General features: G+C 45.3%; 2 protein-coding genes across 10 annotated transcripts in view; one reads left to right on the forward strand and one right to left on the reverse strand.

Moving 5' to 3' along the window:
- Positions 1-23,118, reverse strand: part of LOC113121869 (zinc finger protein 665-like) — a 219,208-nt gene that overhangs the window by 110,900 nt on the left and 85,190 nt on the right. The gene's annotated exons all lie outside the window — the stretch shown is intronic.
- The window catches only part of LOC113121858 (receptor-type tyrosine-protein phosphatase mu-like), a 56,513-nt gene that overhangs the window by 12,623 nt on the left and 20,772 nt on the right, over positions 1-23,118 (forward strand). For 6 of the 9 annotated variants that reach the window (XM_026292699.1, XM_026292700.1, XM_026292703.1 and 3 more), the window contains exons 3-18: positions 8,666-8,833; positions 8,913-9,022; positions 11,477-11,555; positions 12,083-12,198; positions 12,439-12,613; positions 13,645-13,757; positions 14,094-14,274; positions 17,108-17,258; positions 17,358-17,533; positions 17,611-17,720; positions 17,794-17,995; positions 18,196-18,298; positions 19,962-20,143; positions 20,591-20,685; positions 21,251-21,287; positions 22,797-22,871. In XM_026292699.1, coding sequence (XP_026148484.1) covers positions 8,666-8,833; positions 8,913-9,022; positions 11,477-11,555; positions 12,083-12,198; positions 12,439-12,613; positions 13,645-13,757; positions 14,094-14,274; positions 17,108-17,258; positions 17,358-17,533; positions 17,611-17,720; positions 17,794-17,995; positions 18,196-18,298; positions 19,962-20,143; positions 20,591-20,685; positions 21,251-21,287; positions 22,797-22,871 — 2,073 coding nt within the window. The remainder of the gene's footprint in view (positions 1-8,665; positions 8,834-8,912; positions 9,023-11,476; positions 11,556-12,082; positions 12,199-12,438; positions 12,614-13,644; positions 13,758-14,093; positions 14,275-17,107; positions 17,259-17,357; positions 17,534-17,610; positions 17,721-17,793; positions 17,996-18,195; positions 18,299-19,961; positions 20,144-20,590; positions 20,686-21,250; positions 21,288-22,796; positions 22,872-23,118) is intronic. The other 3 variants (XM_026292705.1, XM_026292706.1, XM_026292707.1) reach the window with 1 other exon arrangement.

Raw genomic sequence — 23,118 nt, forward strand, 5'->3', positions numbered from 1 at the left:
CCTCCACCTCCTTCTTCACCTCCATATAAATCACAGTAAACAGGACAGTAACCTCCTCCTCCACCTCCTTCTTCACCTCCATATAAATCACAGTAAACAGGACAGTAACCTCCTCCTCCTCCTTCTTCACCTCCTCCATATAAATCACAGTAAACAGGACAGTAACCTCCTCCACCTCCTTCTTCACCTCCTCCATATAAATCACAGTAAACAGGACAGTAATTTTCTCCACCTCCTTCTTCAGCTCCTCTATGTAAATCACAGTAAACAGGACAGTAACCTCCTCCACCTCCTTCTTCACCTCCTCCACCTCCTCCATGTAAATCACAGTAAACAGGACAGTAACTTTCTCCACCTCCTTCTTCACCTCCTCCACCTCCTCCATGTAAATCACAGTAAACAGGACAGTAACTTTCTCCACCTCCTTCTTCACCTCCTTCTTCACCTCCTCCATGTAAATCACAGTAAACAGGACAGTAACTTTCTCCACCTCCTCCATGTAAATCACAGTAAACAGGACAGTAACTTTCTCCACCTCCTTCTTCACCTCCTTCTTCACCTCCTCCATTTAAATCACAGTAAACAGGACAGTAACCTCCTCCACCTCCTTCTTCACCTCCTCCACCTCCTCCATGTAAATCACAGTAAACAGGACAGTAATTTTCTCCACCTCCTTCTTCAGCTCCTCTATGTAAATCACAGTAAACAGGACAGTAACTTTCTCCACCTCCTTCTTCACCTCCTTCTTCACCTCCTCCATTTAAATCACAGTAAACAGGACAGTAATTTTCTCCACCTCCTTCTTCAGCTCCTCTATGTAAATCACAGTAAACAGGACAGTAACGTTCTCCACCTCCTTCTTCACCTCCTCCATATAAATCACAGTAAACAGGACAGTAACTTTCTCCACCTCCTTCTTCACCTCCTTCTTCACCTCCTCCATTTAAATCACAGTAAACAGGACAGTAACCTCCTCCACCTCCTTCTTCACCTCCTCCACCTCCTCCATGTAAATCACAGTAAACAGGACAGTAATTTTCTCCACCTCCTTCTTCAGCTCCTCTATGTAAATCACAGTAAACAGGACAGTAACTTTCTCCACCTCCTTCTTCACCTCCTTCTTCACCTCCTCCATTTAAATCACAGTAAACAGGACAGTAACCTCCTCCACCTCCTTCTTCACCTCCTCCACCTCCTCCATGTAAATCACAGTAAACAGGACAGTAATTTTCTCCACCTCCTTCTTCAGCTCCTCTATGTAAATCACAGTAAACAGGACAGTAACTTTCTCCACCTCCTTCTTCACCTCCTTCTTCACCTCCTCCATGTAAATCACAGTAAACAGGACAGTAACCTCCTCCACCTCCTCCATGTAAATCACAGTAAACAGGACAGTAACTTTCTCCACCTCCTTCTTCACCTCCTCCACCTCCTCCATGTAAATCACAGTAAACAGGACAGTAACGTTCTCCACCTCCTTCTTCACCTCCTCCATATAAATCACAGTAAACAGGACAGTAATTTTCTCCACCTCCTTCTTCACCTCCTTCTTCACCTCCTCCATGTAAATCACAGTAAACAGGACAGTAACGTTCTCCACCTCCTTCTTCACCTCCTCCATATAAATCACAGTAAACAGGACAGTAACTTTCTCCACCTCCTTCTTCACCTCCTTCTTCACCTCCTCCATTTAAATCACAGTAAACAGGACAGTAACCTCCTCCACCTCCTTCTTCACCTCCTCCACCTCCTCCATGTAAATCACAGTAAACAGGACAGTAACCTCCTCCACCTCCTTCTTCACCTCCTCCACCTCCTCCATGTAAATCACAGTAAACAGGACAGTAATTTTCTCCACCTCCTTCTTCACCTCCTCCACCTCCTCCATGTAAATCACAGTAAACAGGACAGTAACCTCCTCCACCTCCTCCATGTAAATCACAGTAAACAGGACAGTAACCTCCTCCACCTCCTCCATGTAAATCACAGTAAACAGGACAGTAACTTTCTCCACCTCCTTCTTCACCTCCTCCACCTCCTCCATGTAAATCACAGTAAACAGGACAGTAACCTCCTCCACCTCCTCCATGTAAATCACAGTAAACAGGACAGTAACCTCCTCCTCCTCCTTCTTCACCTCCATATAAATCACAGTAAACAGGACAGTAACCTCCTCCACCTCCTTCTTCACCTCCTCCACCTCCTCCATGTAAATCACAGTAAACAGGACAGTAACTTTCTCCACCTCCTTCTTCACCTCCTCCACCTCCTCCATGTAAATCACAGTAAACAGGACAGTAACCTCCTCCACCTCCTTCTTCACCTCCTCCATATAAATCACAGTAAACAGGACAGTAATTTTCTCCACCTCCTTCTTCAGCTCCTCCATATAAATCACAGTAAACAGGACAGTAACCTCCTCCTCCTCTTTCTTCACCTCCATATAAATCACAGTAAACAGGACAGTAACCTCCTCCACCTCCTTCTTCACCTCCTCCATATAAATCACAGTAAACAGGACAGTAACCTCCTCCACCTCCTTCTTCACCTCCATATAAATCACAGTAAACAGGACAGTAACCTCCTCCTCCTCCTCCTTCTTCACCTCCATATAAATCACAGTAAACAGGACAGTAACCTCCTCCACCTCCTTCTTCACCTCCATATAAATCACAGTAAACAGGACAGTAACCTCCTCCACCTCCTTCTTCACCTCCTCCATATAAATCACAGTAAACAGGACAGTAACCTCCTCCTCCTCCTCCTTCTTCACCTCCATATAAATCACAGTAAACAGGACAGTAACCTCCTCCACCTCCTTCTTCACCTCCATATAAATCACAGTAAACAGGACAGTAACCTCCTCCACCTCCTTCTTCACCTCCTCCATATAAATCACAGTAAACAGGACAGTAATTTTCTCCACCTCCTTCTTCACCTCCTTCTTCACCTCCTCCATGTAAATCACAGTAAACAGGACAGTAACTTTCTCCACCTCCTCCATGTAAATCACAGTAAACAGGACAGTAACGTTCTCCACCTCCTTCTTCACCTCCTCCATATAAATCACAGTAAACAGGACAGTAACTTTCTCCACCTCCTTCTTCACCTCCTTCTTCACCTCCTCCATTTAAATCACAGTAAACAGGACAGTAACCTCCTCCACCTCCTTCTTCACCTCCTCCACCTCCTCCATGTAAATCACAGTAAACAGGACAGTAATTTTCTCCACCTCCTTCTTCAGCTCCTCTATGTAAATCACAGTAAACAGGACAGTAACCTCCTCCACCTCCTCCATGTAAATCACAGTAAACAGGACAGTAACTTTCTCCACCTCCTTCTTCACCTCCTCCACCTCCTCCATGTAAATCACAGTAAACAGGACAGTAACCTCCTCCACCTCCTCCATGTAAATCACAGTAAACAGGACAGTAACCTCCTCCACCTCCTTCTTCACCTCCTTCACCTCCTCCACCTCCTCCATGTAAATCACAGTAAACAGGACAGTAACCTCCTCCACCTCCTTCTTCACCTCCTCCACCTCCTCCATGTAAATCACAGTAAACAGGACAGTAACCTCCTCCACCTCCTCCATGTAAATCACAGTAAACAGGACAGTAACTTTCTCCACCTCCTTCTTCACCTCCTCCACCTCCTCCATGTAAATCACAGTAAACAGGACAGTAACTTTCTCCACCTCCTTCTTCACCTCCTCCATGTAAATCACAGTAAACAGGACGATAAGCTGCTCCACCTCCTTCTTCACCTCCTCCATGTAAATGACAGTAAACAGGATGGTAACCTCCTCCACCTCCTTCTTCACCTCCTCCACCTCCCCCAGTAAACAGAATAGTAACCTCCTCCACTTACTCCTCCATATGAATCACTGTAAACAGGACAGTAACCTCCTCCACCTCCTCCTCCATATAAATCACAGTAAACAGGACAGAAACCTCCACCTCCTTCCCCACCTCCCCCTTTATATAAATCACAGTAAATGGAACAGAAACCTCCACCTCCTTCTCCACCTCTACCTCCATATAAATCACAGTAAACAGGACTGCAACCTCCTCCACCACCTCCTCTATATAAATCACAGTAAACAGGACAGTAAGCACCTCCTCGCCGAGTGTCCTCGCTTGGTCTGTCTCTTGCCTGATTGGCTCGATGATTTAGGAGAGCTGCGTTCTCATTCGTCAGCGACAGTGACCTCGGCGAGCGCTTTTCTGCGAGCTCCTCGTGTCCGTCCATAACTCAGAGGTGGAGCAGTGGCAGGTCAATAGCAGATAAGGCAGCGTTTCTCCTGCAGGAGCAGTAAAGAAGGAATTCAATAGTTCATTAGTGGAGCTCCATCTATTCTGTGTTATAGCCCGAAGTACTGCATCTACCCCTGTACTGCTGCAGGCACAGTACTCACTATACTGAAGAACTAGTAACGCAGAGAGGAGACGTGGCAGGAGGAGATGGAGATGTTGTATTTGTCTCCATTTACCGTGTATTATCACCATTAAAATTAGCTTCCACTTCAGCCACATTTTTTATTATTTAATCAGGTTTATTAGTAATTTAACATTTGACATTGTCTCTGGTGTGAGGAACTTAAAGCTGCGTCGCACCTTTAAATATGTTTTTTTCGTTTTAAAATTCTTAAAAGGTAGTTCTGCATGTTTCTCAGACAAAAGCGGCAGGTCTGAAAAGCTGGAAAAGACTCTGTGTTCTTGGCTGTAACTCGTCTGGTTTAATATTGCAGCCACACACACACACACACACACACACACACACACACACACACACTGAGCTGCAGCGAGGCATCGATTGACCAGTGATTGCAGGCTCCATTTAATGTTCTTATAAATGGTACAAGTTCAATCTAATCTGAAGCATGTAGCGCCGGCTCTCGCTCTCTGCTGTCAGTGTGAACAACAGTAATCTTCTCTAATACCTTCACACACACACACACACACACACACGCACCCTCACTCACTCACACACACTCACACACACTCACACTCACTGCCTCAGGACCTGCTCTGTGAACACGTTCCTCTGCTCATTTGTTCTGCAGGAAACTGATTTTTACTCTTTTAATCAGTAGCGCCTGTGTAGACATCTGGTCAGTGGGGGTTCTTCACCTGCAGAGGTTCTGCTCTATTCTTTAACTGTGGTTCTGTTGTGGTTCTCCTGTGGTTGTTTGGTGTTTCTGTTGTGGTTTTCCTGTGGTTCTGTTGTGGTTCTCCTGTGGTTTTACTGCAGTTCTATTGTTGCTCCGTGGTTGTGCAGTGGTTCTACTGTCTTTACTCGTGTTTCTTGTTCTTTTGTGTTTAATGTTTCCAGACTCAGTTCCTTTGGCGCCCAGGACACCAACTGTCAGTCACAGTTGTCAGCCAATGAGACGTCTCGGTCTGTGGCTTTGACGTGATTTGGTCCAATCAGGGCTGTGTGGAGGGAATACATGCGTGCAGTGATGCCTGTGGTGTGTGTGTCTCTGTGGGGTTCAGGGTGTATTAATATTTCTAATAGGCCTCTTATCAGCTCCCTGCCAGCTGCACAGTAAACACACACACACGCTCACTCTGTCTGTCTGTTCTGTGATAACTCCCACAATGCATTTCTGTGTCAAAGAGACCTGGAGGTCAAAATCTCTTTTAAAAAAAACAAACAAAAAACAAACCTCTGTAAACAAACAAACAAACACAAACACACACACACACACACACACACACACACACACACACACACACACACACACACACACACACACACACACAGTTGCCAGCAGGTAAACAGTGTTTAAAGGTGAGTGGGGGCAACAAACAGAGAGAGAAAGAGTTCTTGGTGTTTGGCAGTTTGTGTGTGTTAAATGGTTTATCAGCGTGTCGGCAGCAGGAAGTCCAAGAGTCTGGAGACCCTATCAGCCCCTTTCACACCCAGCCAATCAGAAGAGAGGTCACACGGACGCTGTGCCCCCATTGGCTGGCTGCCCGATCTGAACTCACTGCCCACCCCAGGATGGTGTTAGCCTAGCTTTGCATAGAGGCTGGAAACGGAGGGAAACTGTTAGCGCCACATCTCTGTGGTGGTTTAGCTGCTTGTGTCGACAGGTTTTCAGAGGTAATCATAAAAATCCAGTAGTCTCTGCAGAGTCCTTATAGCAGGAAGCACACACACACACTTCCTGCTGGTTGAGTGTGTTTTTGTGTAAATCTTCTCAATGAGCTGCAGCTGCTTCTCCTCACGTCTCAATACAACCCTGGTAATAGAATTACACCCCCCCCATATCTGTATGTGCGCTGGGTCCAATGTGATTGGTTTAGGGAAGGCAGGGGGTGTCTGTGATTGGCCGACAGGTGAGAGAAGAGGCGGGAGGTTAACAAGAGAGAGGAACGCCAGGACACGAAGCACATCTGTGTGTTTGTGTAAAAACCAGCATGTTGGTGTTTCTTCTGCTTTTCTTTGCGTCTCTGCTGTAATTGGTGGCTGCATACAGAACCTGTATGTATGCATATCTATGACTTGTAGCATGTGTGTTGTAGCAGCATGGACACAGTAAGAATTAAGGAAGGGTTTCCTTTCATTCTGCTCCACACGATAAGGGTTTTTACCTATAAAAATCCTTAAGCCATGAATAAATCAAGTTAGAAGCAGATTTTTGCACTTTGCGAACACAGACAAACATGAATCACACATGTCTAGATCCATGACCTCCACTTCCTGAGGGTCTCATTATGTCTGAAGTCCCTACACAATAAACCTGCAGAAATCCACTGAGAAAGCAGATGAAACGGAGGCTGCAGAACTTCAGTCAGAATCCTGCTGTTTTAAGTTTCCTTCAGTTGTCACTTGTCTGAACATACATGGGTTCACTGCAAACAGCAGCTGATAACTGTCTATACTGCTGCTTTAATGAGATGGCTGAAACTAAAACCAGAGAGAAGAGCGGCAGCAACTGGAAAATGCTCTGTGGGCCTTCAGAGAAACAAATGTTCATCAGCTCATCTGAGAATCTGGGAATGAGCTCATCAGTGTGTATTGTCCTCTCATCCATCTCCCGCCCCCTCCTCCTCCTCTTCTCCCCGCCGTGATTAAAACTCTTGTTTTTCCAATCGATTCTCCTCAAGGACCATTGATCTGCTGACACACACAGACATACACACGCTGCATGGAAATGAAATAAAACAAAAATCTCCTCTCAGATTAAACTGATCTCTGCACTGGATGCACGCGCTTGTCTGAAGGTCGCCGCAGGAACAATCCTGAACGTGTCACATGGTTTCAGCTGTGTTATCGATCGATCTGCTGATGAACCGTTTTGGAAATGGAGACAAATCTGTGATTTCGTCTTAAACATGAGCTTGTGTTGAAAACCGAGTCGCGTCTGATCATCTTATTTCTAACCAGGGACATTACAGCATGGTTTGGTTATCAAAAATCACTCTCACTGAGTCCAAACTGAAATGTGAACACACACCACAGGACAACCACACATGTCCAGATCCAGTGTGACCTCCACTTCCTGAGGGTCTCATTATTGCTAGTGTCCCTCCACAAAAAACTCCATAAATCCACTGAGAAACCAGAGAAAACGGAGGCTGCAGAACTTCACTGAGAATCCTGCTGTTTTTAAGTTTTTTTCAGTATCACAGTGATCCAGGGACAGTTGTCTGTGCACCCATGGGTTCACTGCAAACAGCAGCAGATCACTGTCAGTTCTGAACCTGGTAAAACTGATTAAACAACAAAAAGTCTAAAAAGTGGCTGAAGTACAAGCTGATGTTTACAGAAACAGTTGAAACTAAATACAAGCAGAACCAGGTCTGTGACTGTGTTTGTCTCCTTGGATAATTCTGGTCATGTTGGAACGGAGCTTTATTGAAACAGTCTCTGTGACGACTTTCAGCATTTTGTATTTTCCACCATTTTCGGTGAATCTTCACTAACAAGAAGCAGCAAGTGACTGACACGTAGAACAGACGGGTCTCAGAAACAAAGAGATGTAGCTCAGATGATTGACAGCCGCAGTTGTGACACACACTAATGAGACCAAACACACACACAGAGGCTGCGTTCTACAGCTTTAAGATGCTTTTATTCTGTAGGCGACACAGACACAAAATGATGAATTATGAATGTTTTTTTATTTCTCACCTATGGATTTCTTGTTTGTTGCTCGGCAACACAGCGGTGCTTTTAACACCACCATTTTATCTTTTTACTGCTGTTTTTGACCTTTATTTCAACGCTTTAATTTGGAAATCTGGCACCACATCAGCTTTTATTGTCTTTGTCTGAGCTGCTTCTATACTGAAATCTGAAACATTTTTCCTGGATATTTGCTAGTTAAAATTTCACTTTTATTTTGAAGGTTTTAAGCAGTCACATATTTTCGCTTCTCTGCTGTGGTGCTGAAATATTTTTCACCGTTTATGATTTACTTATTTTACCTCATAATTTATTTAAATGCTTTTATTTTGAAGTCTGACAACCTGGTAACCTCACATGTGCTTTTATTTTGTTTTATTGTTGTCTTGTATTTTTTCTTGAAATGGTTTTATTTTGACGTTTCATGTTTTTGTTTTTTCTTTTTTGTTCTAATAAAATTTGTTTTTAACTTCCATTATGACCACGTGCATTTATTTTGTTAATGAGATGAGCTTCCTGTCCACAGGCTCCTCCTTCCTGTTTGTGAACACGTCAGGTCGTTATGGCGGACAGCGAGCACAGCTGCTGCTGCCACCGCTCAAAGAGAACGACACACACTGCGTCAGCTTCCTGCTATACCAAGGCGGTGGTCATGAGGGTGCCACGCCGGCCACGCTCAACGTCTATGTCAGAGGTACGAACTCTCAGGCAAGTGGAGGGAGGAGGAGGGGGCAGCTTTCAGGTGTGTTCACCTGTGTCTGTGTTTCCTTCAGAGAACAACAGCCCTCTGGGAGTTCCTGTTTTCAACTCTTCAGGCCCAGCCTACCACACCTGGAAGGAGGTGGAGCTCGCAGTGTCCACGTTCTGGCCCAACTACTACCAGGTAAGACCCACACCTGAATCACCTGGTGTGAGGACATTCATACATTGTGAGGACATTTGTACACAACCTTTTTTGAGTTACTCAGAAACCTCAGAGTGCAGCTGGATTCATCCGCCTGAAAAGCATCTCTGGATGTGGTTGATCTGTATTGAAAGCTCTTTTCTGTGGCTTTAAAAGCTCTGTCATCTCTAAACCGTGTGAGGGCTGCAGCTAATTGCTTCAACACACACATACACACACACACACACACACACACACACACACTCAGCATACAGCAGCAGCAGGAAGTGAATTTCTCTCGCCGTGGGAGCCTTCTTGTGCCAGAAAAGATCTTTTCCTCTCGACAACACCTGCAGGAGAATAGAGGAGAGTGTAGCGTGTGCAGAGGGCCTGCCGAGTTACTGCATGTCAGGGACAGGGCAGGTTTTTCAGAAAAATCAAAGACCATGAATTTAACACAAAAATTAGAAAAGCATGGGTCAAAGAGGTCAGTGCAGCCAAACCATGTAAAATACAGCAAATGGAATCACAGTAGAACAGATCCCTGATATCACCACAGCACCTACATACAGTTATAACTGCATTCAGAGCCTCCTTTCAGGATCAGTCAAATTCAAAATGCTTGGCTCATGGTGTGTAGATCAAAGTTACAAATACAGTATCGTGGTGCTACTGCAACATGAAGTACTGAAATACGGCAGACTCGTACTACTGTACTAATGAGAGTCCTGTTACTGTTTGTGTTAATTGTGTGTGTAGAAGAAAAGAGGCTGATTCAGAACAATGCAGCCAATCAGAAACACATACACAGACATTGCCAATCAGTTACATTGCCACGGCAACAACAGCTACAACTCATTAAAGTTAACGAGAGAAAGGAAAGGGGAGGAAGAAAGGGAGGACAGGTAGTAATGAAAGAAGGTAACAAAGAAGGACGAAGGACAGAAACAAGGACACAAAGAGAGAATGAAAGTGGAGGAGGAAGGGAAGATGTAAACAAGGACAAGAAAATAGAGAGTGACAGAAAAGCAAAGAAATCAATGAAAGAACAGAAAACAGGAAGTGAGCGATGGCAGGAAGCAGAGAAGAAGAATGGAGGGAAGAGGAGCTAGAGATGAAACAGGAAGGCATGACGGTCAGTTTCGGCCTGCACATGGAGGGAGGAGCATTTCCTGGTTCATGGGTGCCAACAGGAAGTGTGTGCTGTCGGTTTCTGTGGCGATAAGACTGTGGACTGTACAGACTGCAGAGTAGGAAGCTAAGACTCATCTGGGCTCTCATTTCTAAAACGGGGCAAAGGGTCCTGACTAGAAGTGTTCGTACACCCGAAACCCAAAAAAGCATGTGTCATAAAATATTCAGATTTCTAGAACAGTGCATGTGCATAACTGTAAGCAAAGTTCCCTTTATTAAACACCGACCACCTTGAATTGTGTGCGTGTGAATCAGACTTATCTGCCGCCCTGAACACGCCCATTTTAACCACAAGTAATCAAAGCACCTCATGAAGGCTGATCCACATATTAATGAGACGGACCTGAAGCTCTTCTTTGGTCACGGTGAATCATGGCAACAGGTGAGAAAAGAACAATCTGACAGACTCACCTGTAGGGCAGGTGGAGGAACTGTGTCAATGGAACAGAGGGAACAGAGCCAGAAAAAGTGGTCCGATCTACAGGGACACTGGATCTTTCTGCTCCTTTACAGTTTGGAGACCAAACAGTTGGTCACAGGTTTCTTCAGGTTGGTTCTGTCTGAACAGTGTTAGGACTGACTCCAAAGGTAATGATAGCGTGTGAATTTAATAGCTCCAGACTGACGTGATGATATATGCACAGTATTTACAGAGCGTAGTTATTTACACTGTTCTGCAGTAATGGGAGGGTATTCGATGCTGGCCTGTGCTCCAGCATCTCCTCGTCCTGCGACCTGGAGTGAAGTTAAATGTGTGTGAGGCTTCAATACTTATAATTTAATTTCTACGGTCTGACTTCAGGTGATCACCTCACCATCTCACAATCATTATTGTCTCCAGAATGAACATGCATATGGCTCAGAGTTTGTGTACACGTGTGCACATTCCCCCTGTGTGATGTACACCACTTTCAGGTCCTGGTTGGTGCGTACGCCATGTTTAGAAATGACGCCAATGATAAGAGTACTTCTACTACTAGTAGTGTGATAGCATTGTTGCTACTAGCATTAAGGGTGCTAGTGTTGGCAGCGCTGGCATTGTGCTACTGCTGTTGTTAGCACTATGCTGGAGGTATTACTAGGGTTGGTATTATTAATGCTAGTGCTGGTATTATAAGCTTTGGTAGTGCTAATGTTGGAATTACAATTAATGTTGGCTTGGTAGTATAAGCATTGGTGTTATTGGTGTTAATATAATCAATGTTGGTATTAAATATACACACAACAGTGCTAGCATCCTTACTAGGTCTGTGTTGTCAGGTGGTGTTTGAGGCTGTCAGCACCGGGCACAGAGGATTCCTGGCCATCAAGGACATCACCCTACAGGGACACCAGTGCAGTGAGTACATAACGCACCCCCATCCCTGCTGCCCCCCACTCCTGTGCACAACAGGCTCCTAATTGGTTAACGAGGTTTGGATGCTTAAAAGGATAATGATGTTAAAAATTGGTCTGGCATCGTAGGACCAAGGTCACTGTGTGTGTGTGTGTGTGTGTGTGTGTGTGTGTGTGTGTGTGTGTGTGTGTGTGTGTGTGTGTGTGCGCGCGCGTGTGCGTGCGTGTGTGTGTGTGCGTGTGTGGCAGAGGAGCTCATTAGAATCTAAATTGATTATCATGGACTTTGATCCTTTTGTCTGTTGGTGAACCGGCTCGTCTCCACACAGTTTTGATGTCACTTTGTTGTGTGTGTGTGTGTGTCTGTGTGTGTATTAAACTTTCCAGGCTCTCTAATAAAACGGTTGAAAACGTACACACATACACCTCCATTTTCTGATTGTAAAACTTGTCTGTTACCAGGACAACTCTAGTCAAATGATGCTGTCGCCAGTGTTTGACCTTTGACCTTTCTGTGTGTACACGTTGTAGTGAGCACGCCTCACTTCCTGCACATCAAAGGTGTGGAAGTGAACGCCGCCCAGACGGCGACATTCCACTGCACAGTGAACGGACGCCCACAAAGCGGGCTGCTGCTGCACCTGCAGGTACCTGATCAATCTTGGACAATACTTATTGGTACAGTCATGTCTTCATCAAGACTGTCAATATTTTGTGTGTTAGGAATATTTCAGAATTTATATTTTTGTGTTCGTATAGTAACCACTATATGTACTTTCCATAGTGGTAGTGCTCTGTGTGGTATTATGTAGTACTGTAAGTAGTGCTATTTGTTGTACTGTGTGTAGTACACCATTTAGATACGTTTCCTGTTTCTTGGTCATCAGGGGATGGCTGGTCGCCAGGCGGTCGTCAGGGAGACCAAGCCGGTGAACTCACGCCGTTATGTGGCAAGCTTTGACGTGGAAAACACCACAAAAGGCGACTCCGGCCGCTATCGCTGCATCATCCAATCAGAGCGAGGTGTGGGCGTGTCCTCCTACGCTGACCTCACGGTCAAACGTGAGTCCTGCCATCTGATTGGCTAGTGCTTGCTGAAATGTCTTGTTTGTTTTTGTTTACCATTGAATTTTATTTTTCTGTTGTGTATCTTAAATGTCTTTCAGGTCCAGAGAAACTTTTAACTTTTAATGGAAAAAACAAAACAGGGAAAATGTGTTTTTGTGTTGTTCCTCATTCCTTGGCCCGTTACTGGAGTCTTATTGTTTTGTCACCAAATGGCTGCTTTTCTTCTTCTCTGAACAACCTCAAACGGGGATGGGAAGCTGTCATACAGCTCACTTTCATCTCCAACAATTCAAAGAGGTTTCTGGGTATTTTCCTTCCCAGCATGCCAATCTGTTCTGTGCAGAGACTTGGCAGTCTCTTTAACTTCAGCATTTAGTGATTCATTGCAGGTAGAGAGACCTGAGCCTCTTTGACCTGGTTTACACTAGATCACCAGACTTGACTAGACCACTGGACTGGACTGGACCACATGACTGACTGTGACCACCAGACTGTATTGAAGCTCAGCACTGGATTGTACTTGACCACTGGGCCACCAAACTGGACAGGACTATGATCTTGACACAAACTTGACCTGTTTTGGACTTGTCATTGACTGGTACTTGGAGCTCCTTGGACTAGCTCTGTTGGACTGAAGTGATCTTGGCTACTGCCCTTCTGAAACATAAAATAGAAAATGAGTTGGTATGGGCCATTCTACACACCGGTGAGGAGGTTTTACAGGTCACCTGACCCAATACGTGTCCCATAATCCAAGATGGTGGAACCCCTGACTGAACTGTCACTCAAACTGTTTTATCTCCCACTTCACCACACACACACATCCTCACTGTGAGTGTGTGGTGAAGTGGGTCAGGAGGAAGTAGAGCAGCACCACTGGGGATTCTGGGTAATGGAATCCAGGTCTGCTGTGATTCGCCGAAGGTCACAAATATTAATTAGCTTGTTAACTCCTTCCTGCCTTGAAGGGAGAGCTTGGTGTGTGTTTGTGGGTAGAGCTGATGCTGGTGCTGTTTGTCCCTCAGAACCCCCTGTACCCATCGCCCCTCCTCAGCTAATGGCGGTGGGCGCTACCTACCTGTGGATTCAGCTCAACGCCAACTCTATAAACGGGGATGGACCCATCATCGAAAGAGAGGTAGGAGGTTCTGGGTTTTTAAGAAGCAATCAACCTTTATTTCTCACGAAATAAAAATACTAGCAATGAAAACAGAAAAGCACAAAATATACATTTAAAATAAGTGTTTCAGTGGGTTCTGGGTTTTTGTGGGAGGTTTCAGGGTGTTTTTAGAAGGTCCAGGTTTAGATGATCCTTGACATTTTGGGCTCAATGATGGGTTCATAGGTGAAAGGACATGCTTGTGATTCTGGATGAGGTTCTGCAGCTCAAGAAATGCTTTATAGTGGTCCACATGAAGTATAAGGTATTTTAACAATGTGGTTCTGAATGAGGTGTGATTGTGTCTGTTATTAGGTAGAGTACCGTACTGTGTCAGGCATGCTGATCGACACCACACCTGTTGACAAACCCACCCACAAAATTGGACATTTGGACCCCGACACTGAGTACGAGATCAGTGTGCTGCTCACCAGGCCGCTGGAAGGAGGCACGGGAAACCCTGGACCACCACTCAGGGCCAGGACCAAGTGTGCAGGTAAGTCTGATGAAGCAATGATGAGGCCTGTTGACTTCTTCAGTATTTTGCAAAATGTCCTTTGCCTTGTCACATCTGGATTTTACCTTATGTTTCTATTATATTTTATTAAATTGATTGTGTATTTGTGTTGTTTGTGAGACCTTGTGGTGTGTGTTTTCCATTTTTAAAATTTACGCTGTGAGGAGGCTGTGGTTGTCTGAGGAAGTTCTGCATGGACTTTCAGTGCAGTGCTCAGTGTGTGCTGTTGTGTCAGTGCTGTGTCTCTTCTCACAGAGAAAATCACTGAGGGTATCAGGTTCCAACACAGCCTCCCGAGACCTGTTCAGACATGACTGGATCCATGCAGGGTGGTAACTTGTCACTGATATGTCCTCATAAACATGCTGCATACCTGTCTGTTGACACCTGGAACCCCCACTATCATCAGCTTCCTGCTCCAGAGGCTGCTGGGAAATTTTACTGGCAGTCACTGCACCTCAGACACTTTTCTGTTCCTGAGAACTGCAACCTCTCAGAACCCTCTTTTCTGAGTTTTATTCTTCCTGGTTTAAGGTTTCAGTTTTCTGTCTTCTCTGGTTGCTGCAACTCCCATCATGTTTTGGGTGACATACGTGTTATATTGATCATGGATGAGGTTCTGGTTTTTTTTTGAAGTTCTGGAGGTCTATAAGGAGGTTTCTGGTGGTCTTTGCTGAGGTTTTGGTGTCTGTGAGAAGGTTTAGGTGGTCTGTGTAAACCGGTGGTGTTTGTGGTTTCCTTACTACAGACAGGATCAGTGGTCAGGTTTGGATGGATCAGAAACCAGATAGAACCAGATGGTCCTGATACCTTAAGCCCCGCCTCTCGGCCTGGTGGTCCTGGTGCACTAAGCTCCGCCCCTCAGTCTGGGACACTGTTGTTATTTATTCATTTTGCTGCTGATGAATTATCCAGACTGTCTGTGGTTGTTTAATAATGGATCCTTGGGTCCATCACGCTGGACATGCTTTACGACTTAGAACCCATGGAGGCGACTCAGTGTGGTGGCGGATAAACAGAAGTCAAAGCGAGACGTTGTTCCCCCGTGAGAGTCACATGATTTATTTATGTGAAACACCTTCAGATCAAAGTTTGTGTCTTTACCTTTTGCTTAACAAAACAAAACCAAATCAGATTAAAGAGAAAACAAAAATGTCTTCACTAAAAGAAAACAACTAAATAAGGTTTCACTTGTTTTACTCATATTTTTTTTTTTACAAAACATGAATTCACTTTCTGTGACTGTTCGGTCACCAGCTGGCTGACATATTTTATTTTGAAAATCCTTACTACAAGTTCCTGTACTTTCTGTGGCGTTGACTGATCAGGCAAAAAATCTGAGCATTTGACTGCAGCAGCAGTGGTGCTGGACATCAGGATATGGTGATTAAAGGTATGACATTGCTCAGAAGTGAACAAACCATCGGATCAAATGGTCTGTACTGAGTCGGACGTCGTTGAGTCTCAGCCGAACCAGCAAGAAGTTTTCCTCGCCAGATTTAATCAAATTAATAATGTCTGCATTTGTTCTTCTCCCAGTGGGTCTGCAGTGCAGACTGAGTTTTGCAGGCAGTCCGTCTTAAAAATAAAACCATTTCTGTGTGTTAACATCCATTAAAGCCTGTGCGCTGTTTGTCTGAGCTTTTAGAAAAACACCAGATGAATATTTCACTGTGGTTGTGCTCGTTCGCTCTTTTCACCTCAGATTTTCACGCTCGGCTCGTTCGACCTTACCCCGTTACTTCTCAGTTGGTGGCTTTCTGTTTCTGGATTCTTTTATTTTCTTTGTGCGGACTGAGACCGAGACCTGGACTCAGCAGGACCACCAGCAGATACTGTTAGTGGCTGACATCAACTCTGCCCCCCCCCCCACACACACACACACAACTACACATTGCACCTGATCATCACAAATACATTTACACAAAACTGATAATAATATTAACCACAAACCCCTGACCCTGATCTTTATCCTGATTGGGACCAAGAATGTGAACCAGCAAAAACACATGGTCTGTACTGTGTTGTCAAACAGGAAGTGCAGCTACACACTGTGTGTAGTTCTTAAAGGTCGTGGTTTGTAGTTTTTTCATGGGTTCCATGACGACAGGATCGGGTTCAGCTTTTCTGTGTCTGATTTAAATGTCAGAGCAAGAAGTATGGGATGGAAACCATGACAACGTCCCTGCCACACACACACACACACACACACACACACACACACGCACACACACACGCACACACACAAACACAGCTTTGCTCACTTGGAAATAGAAGGATTTTATGTGATAGCATTCACTCTCCCCATAGGGATTATGGGTAATAGGATCCACCTCAATCCTCTTCTCCTCCCCTTGACCCCCGACCCTCATTGTTGCTGCAGTGAAGTTTCATTTCAGTGTGTGTGTGTGTGTGTGTGTGTTCCTAGCAGACTGAACACCGAGCCCCGACATCTTTCATTGCACAGACAAGGTGGAGAAAGCTTCTGTTGTGTGTATGTCTGAGCACGCTCAGTGCAACACTTTCTTTAATCTATTTTGTTTCTCAGTTCAAATTGAAACTCTTTTTCACTGTTTTAGTTGAATTCTCTTCAGGAAGCTCAGGGGTGGGACAGATGGAGGGGTTTTTGGGGGCTGTGTTTGTGACTTCCACGTTCTTGTTTATATGTTTACATCCTGGAACAGACCAGGACCTGGACTGGGTTTAGTTCCAGGAACCCATGAAAGGACACTGTAGTCCTCAGCCATGATGGAGGCCTGGGTTTTTAGCAGGAAGTCTCGTCCTCCTCATCCAGTATCTGTGTCTCTGCCAGATCCAATGCATGGCCCACGGCGTCTGCAGGTCGTTGATATCCAGGCCAAACATATAACGGTGCGATGGGAACCGTTCGGATACAATGTGACTCGCTGCCATAGCTACAACCTGACAGTGCTGTACCGCTACACCCCTGCAGGGGCCGGCAGGTGAGTATGGGGGGCGTGGGAGGATGAAACGACCGTATCAGGAGGGAGGGGGACCCAGGTGGAGGTTGGTGGTGGACTCAAGGAACATCTCTCCTGCAGGGAGCCGCCGAAGGAGGAGGTGCGGGAGGAGGTGGTGTACGACACTCTGAGTGCCACGCCGCAGCACATCGTCCGTAACCTTCCACCCTACACCAACGTCAGCCTCAGGCTGGTGCTTAGTAACCCAGAGGGTCGCAGAGAGAGTGAGGAGCTGCAGGTGCTGACTGACGAGGACGGTGAGTCTTGGCTGTGTTGCTGGTCAGGTGATGTCTGGCGTTCCGTGTTGCTGAACCCATGTTCTGTCTTGTCCCAGTTCCTGGAGAAGTCCCGGTGGAGTCGATCGTCGGCAGCAGCTACGAGCAGCAGATCAGCCTGAGCTGGAAGGAGCCACTGCAGACTTATGGCCTCATCCGGCAGTACGAGGTAAACAGATCTATAGTCTGTCACCTCCTGCACGACCCACCCGAGCCAAACTCACCATCCCTGTCCTCTGCAGATCTCCTACAAAGCCCTGAGCTCCTTTGACACGGACTTTGACCTGTCCAATCAGAGTGGCAGGGTTTTCAAATCAACCAATGAGACGAGCCATGTGTTCACTGGCCTCTACCCAGGCTCCACCTACTCCTTCACAATAAAAGCCTCCACCGTTAAGGGCTTTGGACCAGCGGTCATCACACAGTTCACCACCAAGATCTCAGGTAGGGTGCCTTCAAATTAAGAGCACAGAAGGTCATCTTTAACACAATGAAATAAAGTGATGAGTAGGATGGACAAGCAGAGGACTAGTCAGGAGAGGGGCTCACGATGGGCTACAGGTCCCGGTCCTGATGATCCTGTGGTGAGGTTGCTTATTTCAGCTGTGTGTTTTAGTTTGTTTGTGTTTCTGTAAACATAACAGCGCCCCTGATGCCGGCCTATGACCAGGAGCCTCCTCTGAACCAGACCGACTCCACGGTGACGGTTATGCTTAGACCAGCTCAGAGCCGTGGTGCGCCAGTCAGGTAACTCTCCCCGTCCTCACCGACCACCACCCCACCTGCAGGCTGGTCCTGTATATCATGAAGTTTTATGGTTAGTTTTGAGGGGGTTAGGGTTAGGTTTCCGTGACAACAGTTGTCATGTCAACAGCTGGCCTGTAACAAGGGATTTGGTTAATTAAGGCACAGCAGGCAGGGCTCACACCGTGGATTAGCAGGAGATTAGCAGCTAATGTGTCAGTCACACCGTTTGCCTTCATCTCTGTGGGCTCAGGATTTTTATCTGTTTACAAACAAGAACAAAACAACAACACAGAGCTGCTGCTGCGGATAGGAAGCTGCTGACGCGTGGCGTGTTAATCGACCCGACGGCTGATGTGATCGAACAGATGCTGCAGCCAGATACCTTTCAGTCGGAGTGTGACGCACTCCGATGCATGGTCGCGTTGCATTGCGCTACAAAAGGTGTCGCCGTGGGCAACCTGTGGCGGAAATCAGATTACTGTCATACAAACACACAAGTGCTGCAATGCCAGCGTGAAGAAACAGTTTGTCAGAGAGATGCGTGGGGGAGGTGTGTGTGTGTGTGTGTGTGTGTGTGTGTGTGTGTGTGTGTGTGTGTGCGTGTGTGTGCGTGTGTGTGTGTGTGCGTGTGTGTGTGTGTGTGTGTTTGCGTCTTTCTGGCATCCTTTAGTTTCCCGTCCAGCAGGAAACATGACAATGCCACAGTGTCGACGTCACCGCCCTTGTGATGATGTACGACAGAACCTGCTTCCTGTGAAAAACAATTGTTTCCAAATCCCGCAGGACATGAACTCACTGCAGTGTGGTTCAGGTGCAGCTCACTCAGGAAACTACAGTCTGTGTGCACTCCGACCCACTGGACCCACTGTGTGCACTGGAGTTAGACTGTCAGTAAATTGTCAGTGGAGTTTCAGTGGATTGTCAGTAGAGTTGAGGTGACTGTTAATAAAGTTGTCTGTCTTTCTGTGTAGCTGAATAATGAAGCAACAGAAAGTTTTTGCTCTGGCTCAAGAAGCTAAAATCTCCAGAAATCTTAATGGACTTCCACTGGACTCCCCATCTTCCATGTCGCACGAGTCATTATGTTGTGGTTCTGACCCAAAAAACATTTAATCCTACTTTTCCCATTATGCCTCTGGACTGTTTACTGTGTTGACTAGTTAGCTAAGTTGCTAAAGACTAGTTAGCCAGGACTGTGCAGTTGGTCACCATTTGTTGATAGATACCTTTCATCAGGCTGACTGTGACTAGCTAACATGCTAGCTAAGTAGCGACCAAGTGACTCGTACCTGATTGGCTTCCAGATGTCTGAGAAGTGTACTTGCTTATCTAGCTACCTGACATGACACATTTCAGCTAATTAGATAACGGACTCGTTAACATAATAATGAGGTAAATGACTAGATGAGCTTAATGTACCAAGTGGCCTAATTAACTGGTTGGCTTAACTAACCTGGGACTAAAGTAAGCGACTGCTAATTAACGGATGTACCAAGAGTATTAGTAACTGACGAGTACATATTGTCTGAACAACTGACCAACTAAATCACTGACTTAGTAATTGAATCACTAGTTAGTTAACATCAAATTACTGACTAATTTTTAGCTAACTAGCTAATGGCTTTGCAGTGATGTCACCAGTATGTTTCCTGTGTATGTGCAGTAAGTATCAGGTGGTCGTGGAGGAGGAGCGCCCCCGCAGGCAAAGGCGGGGAGCTGCAGAGATTCTGCGCTGTTACCCAGTGCCCATCCACTTCCAGAACGCCACACTGCTCGGTTTGCAGTACTACTTTGCTGCTGAGCTGCCGATGACTGAGCTGAGAGTGCCCATGTCCTTCTGCATTGGTAAGTCACTCCTTTAGTTTCTTAAACTGATTGGTTAGTTAGCTTGTTGGTTGGTTAGCCTGATTAAATATAAAGTTTTGAGAACATCAGGATGAACTAGATCAAATGTCACTTGTTGGCTAGCTGTCTGGTGAATTAATTACTTATTATTGAGTCGCAGTCGGACGTCGCGCTTATGACTCTTCCGTTGACGTCACGTTTTAGCTTAGAACCTTGGCTGAGGAGGTACTAAAAAAGTGCCTGGTACCAGGTGCTGTCTCCTAATGGAAAACCCCAAAATTCGAGTCGAGTCGAGTCCAGCTGTGTAGTACTAGTGGAAAAACCCCATAAGTTTTCTAGGTGAATACAAGTTTGTGCCTAGCGAGGTGTTAGGTAGGTTGTCACTTTGTTGACCAGCTGCCATGTCAGTGTTTACCTGCTAACTCTTTTAGCTACATGTGTGTCCAGGTGATAACAAGACCTACGGTGGCTACTGGAATGCCCCCCTGCTGCCTCAGAAAAGCTACGGGATCTACTACCAGGCTGTGAGCACTGCTAATGGGGTGAGTCCTGTACAGGTAACAACCACAGGTTTTTTGGGTTGTACAGAACTGGGCTAACATTACATACAACAAAAAAAAACACGTGTCACAGGATCCATTTGGTACTGAAGGAAACTTAATAATAGTTGGATTCTGAAGTTCTGCAGCCTCTGTTTCCTCTGGTTTCTCAGTGGATTAGTTGAGGTTTATTTCGGAGGGACATCAGAGATAATGAGATCCTCAGGACATGGAAGTCACACTGGATCTGAACGTGTGTGTGTTTGATGTGTGTGTGTTCCCATTTCACTGTTTGGACTCAGAGAACAAGTGTAGTTTGATGAAATGGAGCTTAGTGATTTAAAAGAACAGTTTTAGTGCTGGGGTTTAAAATTCTGGGTTCTGATCAAGTTCTGGTCCTGATTCCATGATTCAGGTCTCACACACACACACACAGATGCGCGCAAACACACAGACACGCATTAAACCTTGCCATGTCATTAATTAACACACAAGACTGTGTGTGTTTCTTTGTTTGCTTTTGTATTCTTGTTGACAGAATGCTAACAAGCCTCTCTCTCTCTGACAGGAAACAAAGATTGACTGCGTGCGTGTTGCCACCAAAGGTAAGAAGATGAGCTGTATTTTATTTTATTTGTGAAATGTGCTGAAGTGTACTTCAGTTTCATTTCATTTTGAATGGAAGAGTACTCTATCATAAAGTTCTTTACTACATTTTCATTTTCAAAGTCATATATGTATACATATATATATATATATATATTATTTTGAAAGGGACGAGCTGAGATTGAAAGATTTAATTTTGGGTACATTTCCATGTTTTGACTGATCCAAAGAACATTTTATTTTGAAAGGTTTGTATATTTGGAATTTCATGGGCAGAGTATTTAATTTTGAAAGATGATCAGTACATAATTTGACAGTGGAAAGTTGCAGAGCAGCTTGATTTTATTTTTAAAAGTTCTGTTAGTGATTAGCGTGATTAGCCAGTGGGACCTGGTCTCTGGCCCTTGCTGGACTGGATTTAACTCCAAAATTAGCCACTAGCTAGCCAAGCAGCAGCCAGTCCAATCTCTATAATGAACCACAGATGGCTGTTAGCTGCCGGAGCTCTAGGCTAATGGTTAGCACCCTGGTCCCATCCAGAAGTATAATGGCTCACAGATGGCTGCAAGCGCCTGACACCTGTCCCCCACCCTGTCGGCCAATAAAGGGCCGAGGATGAGCAAATAAAATGCACATACTCAGCTCTTTGCTGTGCTAGTGCTACGCTAACACAAGGCTAATGACTGGGACATCAAGGGTGTCCAGGGAGCTGTTTAGCAATGTGGCTAAACAAGCAAAAAACACGTTCTCTCCCCTGATGGGGTATCGCACATAAACAAACACACACAAACACACACACACTATATGACTGTTGTTGCTTTAATCAGCTTTTATTGGAGCACGGTTCTGGTTGCTAACGACAGCAGCTGCTGATTGGCTGGGCTGTTCCCCTGACACCTGTCAGTCACGCTGCAGCAGCCAACCATGTCTCCCAGGGGCACGGGGGTGGGGGGGTTTACTACCCCCCCTTTTCTTTTCAGAGTACCCACGATGCCTTGCAGCGCTGACAGGGGCAGAGCTGATATGAATGTAGAGGAGGGCTGAGTGTCAGCTGAATGTTAACGGGAAAACGACAACATAAACCAAAGCAATTTGTGCAGCTGAACAATGGTCTGCAGCTGTTACTGCCTCCATTACTAATGTCTGATCGATAGATTGATTGATTAATTGGATGATTAACAAGCTTCTCTTCCAGATCTTCAACTAAAACTCTTCTGTCCTGAACCGTGTTTCTGCTCATCTCAGGTTTATTAACAAGTAAAATTCTGCTGAAGCATTAAAAAAACATTCAAAATAAATTTTAAAAATATTTTCCGACATTTTGTAAACAGTAAATCAGATCATCTAAAAAGTCATTAGCACATGAATGAAACCCAGTTTGCTGCACGTGTTCCACTGTTTATTTTCTTATTGATTGTTAACGGCTGCATGTGGCTAAAATCTCTGCTACAGCCTCTTTCTCTCTGCTGTTTGTCTCTCTCCCTTTGCATGCATTCCTGGATTAATAGCCGCTATAATTGTCGCCCAGCTCACCACGCCGTTTGTCCGCATTGCCCCAGCAGCCGGCGACAAGCAACTCACAGGTCAGATGAACACACACACCTCTGTACCAAAGTAAGCCTTTTCAGCCAACACAAACCAGGAGTGACTACTTGCACTGCACCTTTAGCCACATTTTTATTCTACGTTGCTTACATTTTCAGCTGCTGTTTGCAGTGAGCCCGTGTATGTTCAGACAACTGTCACAGGATCATTGTGATACTGAAGGAAACTTTAAAATAGCAGGATTCTGAATGAAGTTCTGCAGCCTCATATCTCAGTGGATTTATG

The sequence above is a fragment of the Mastacembelus armatus genome, chromosome 20 (assembly GCF_900324485.2).
Source record: "Mastacembelus armatus chromosome 20, fMasArm1.2, whole genome shotgun sequence".
In the NCBI taxonomy this organism is placed as follows: Eukaryota; Metazoa; Chordata; class Actinopteri; order Synbranchiformes; family Mastacembelidae; genus Mastacembelus; species Mastacembelus armatus.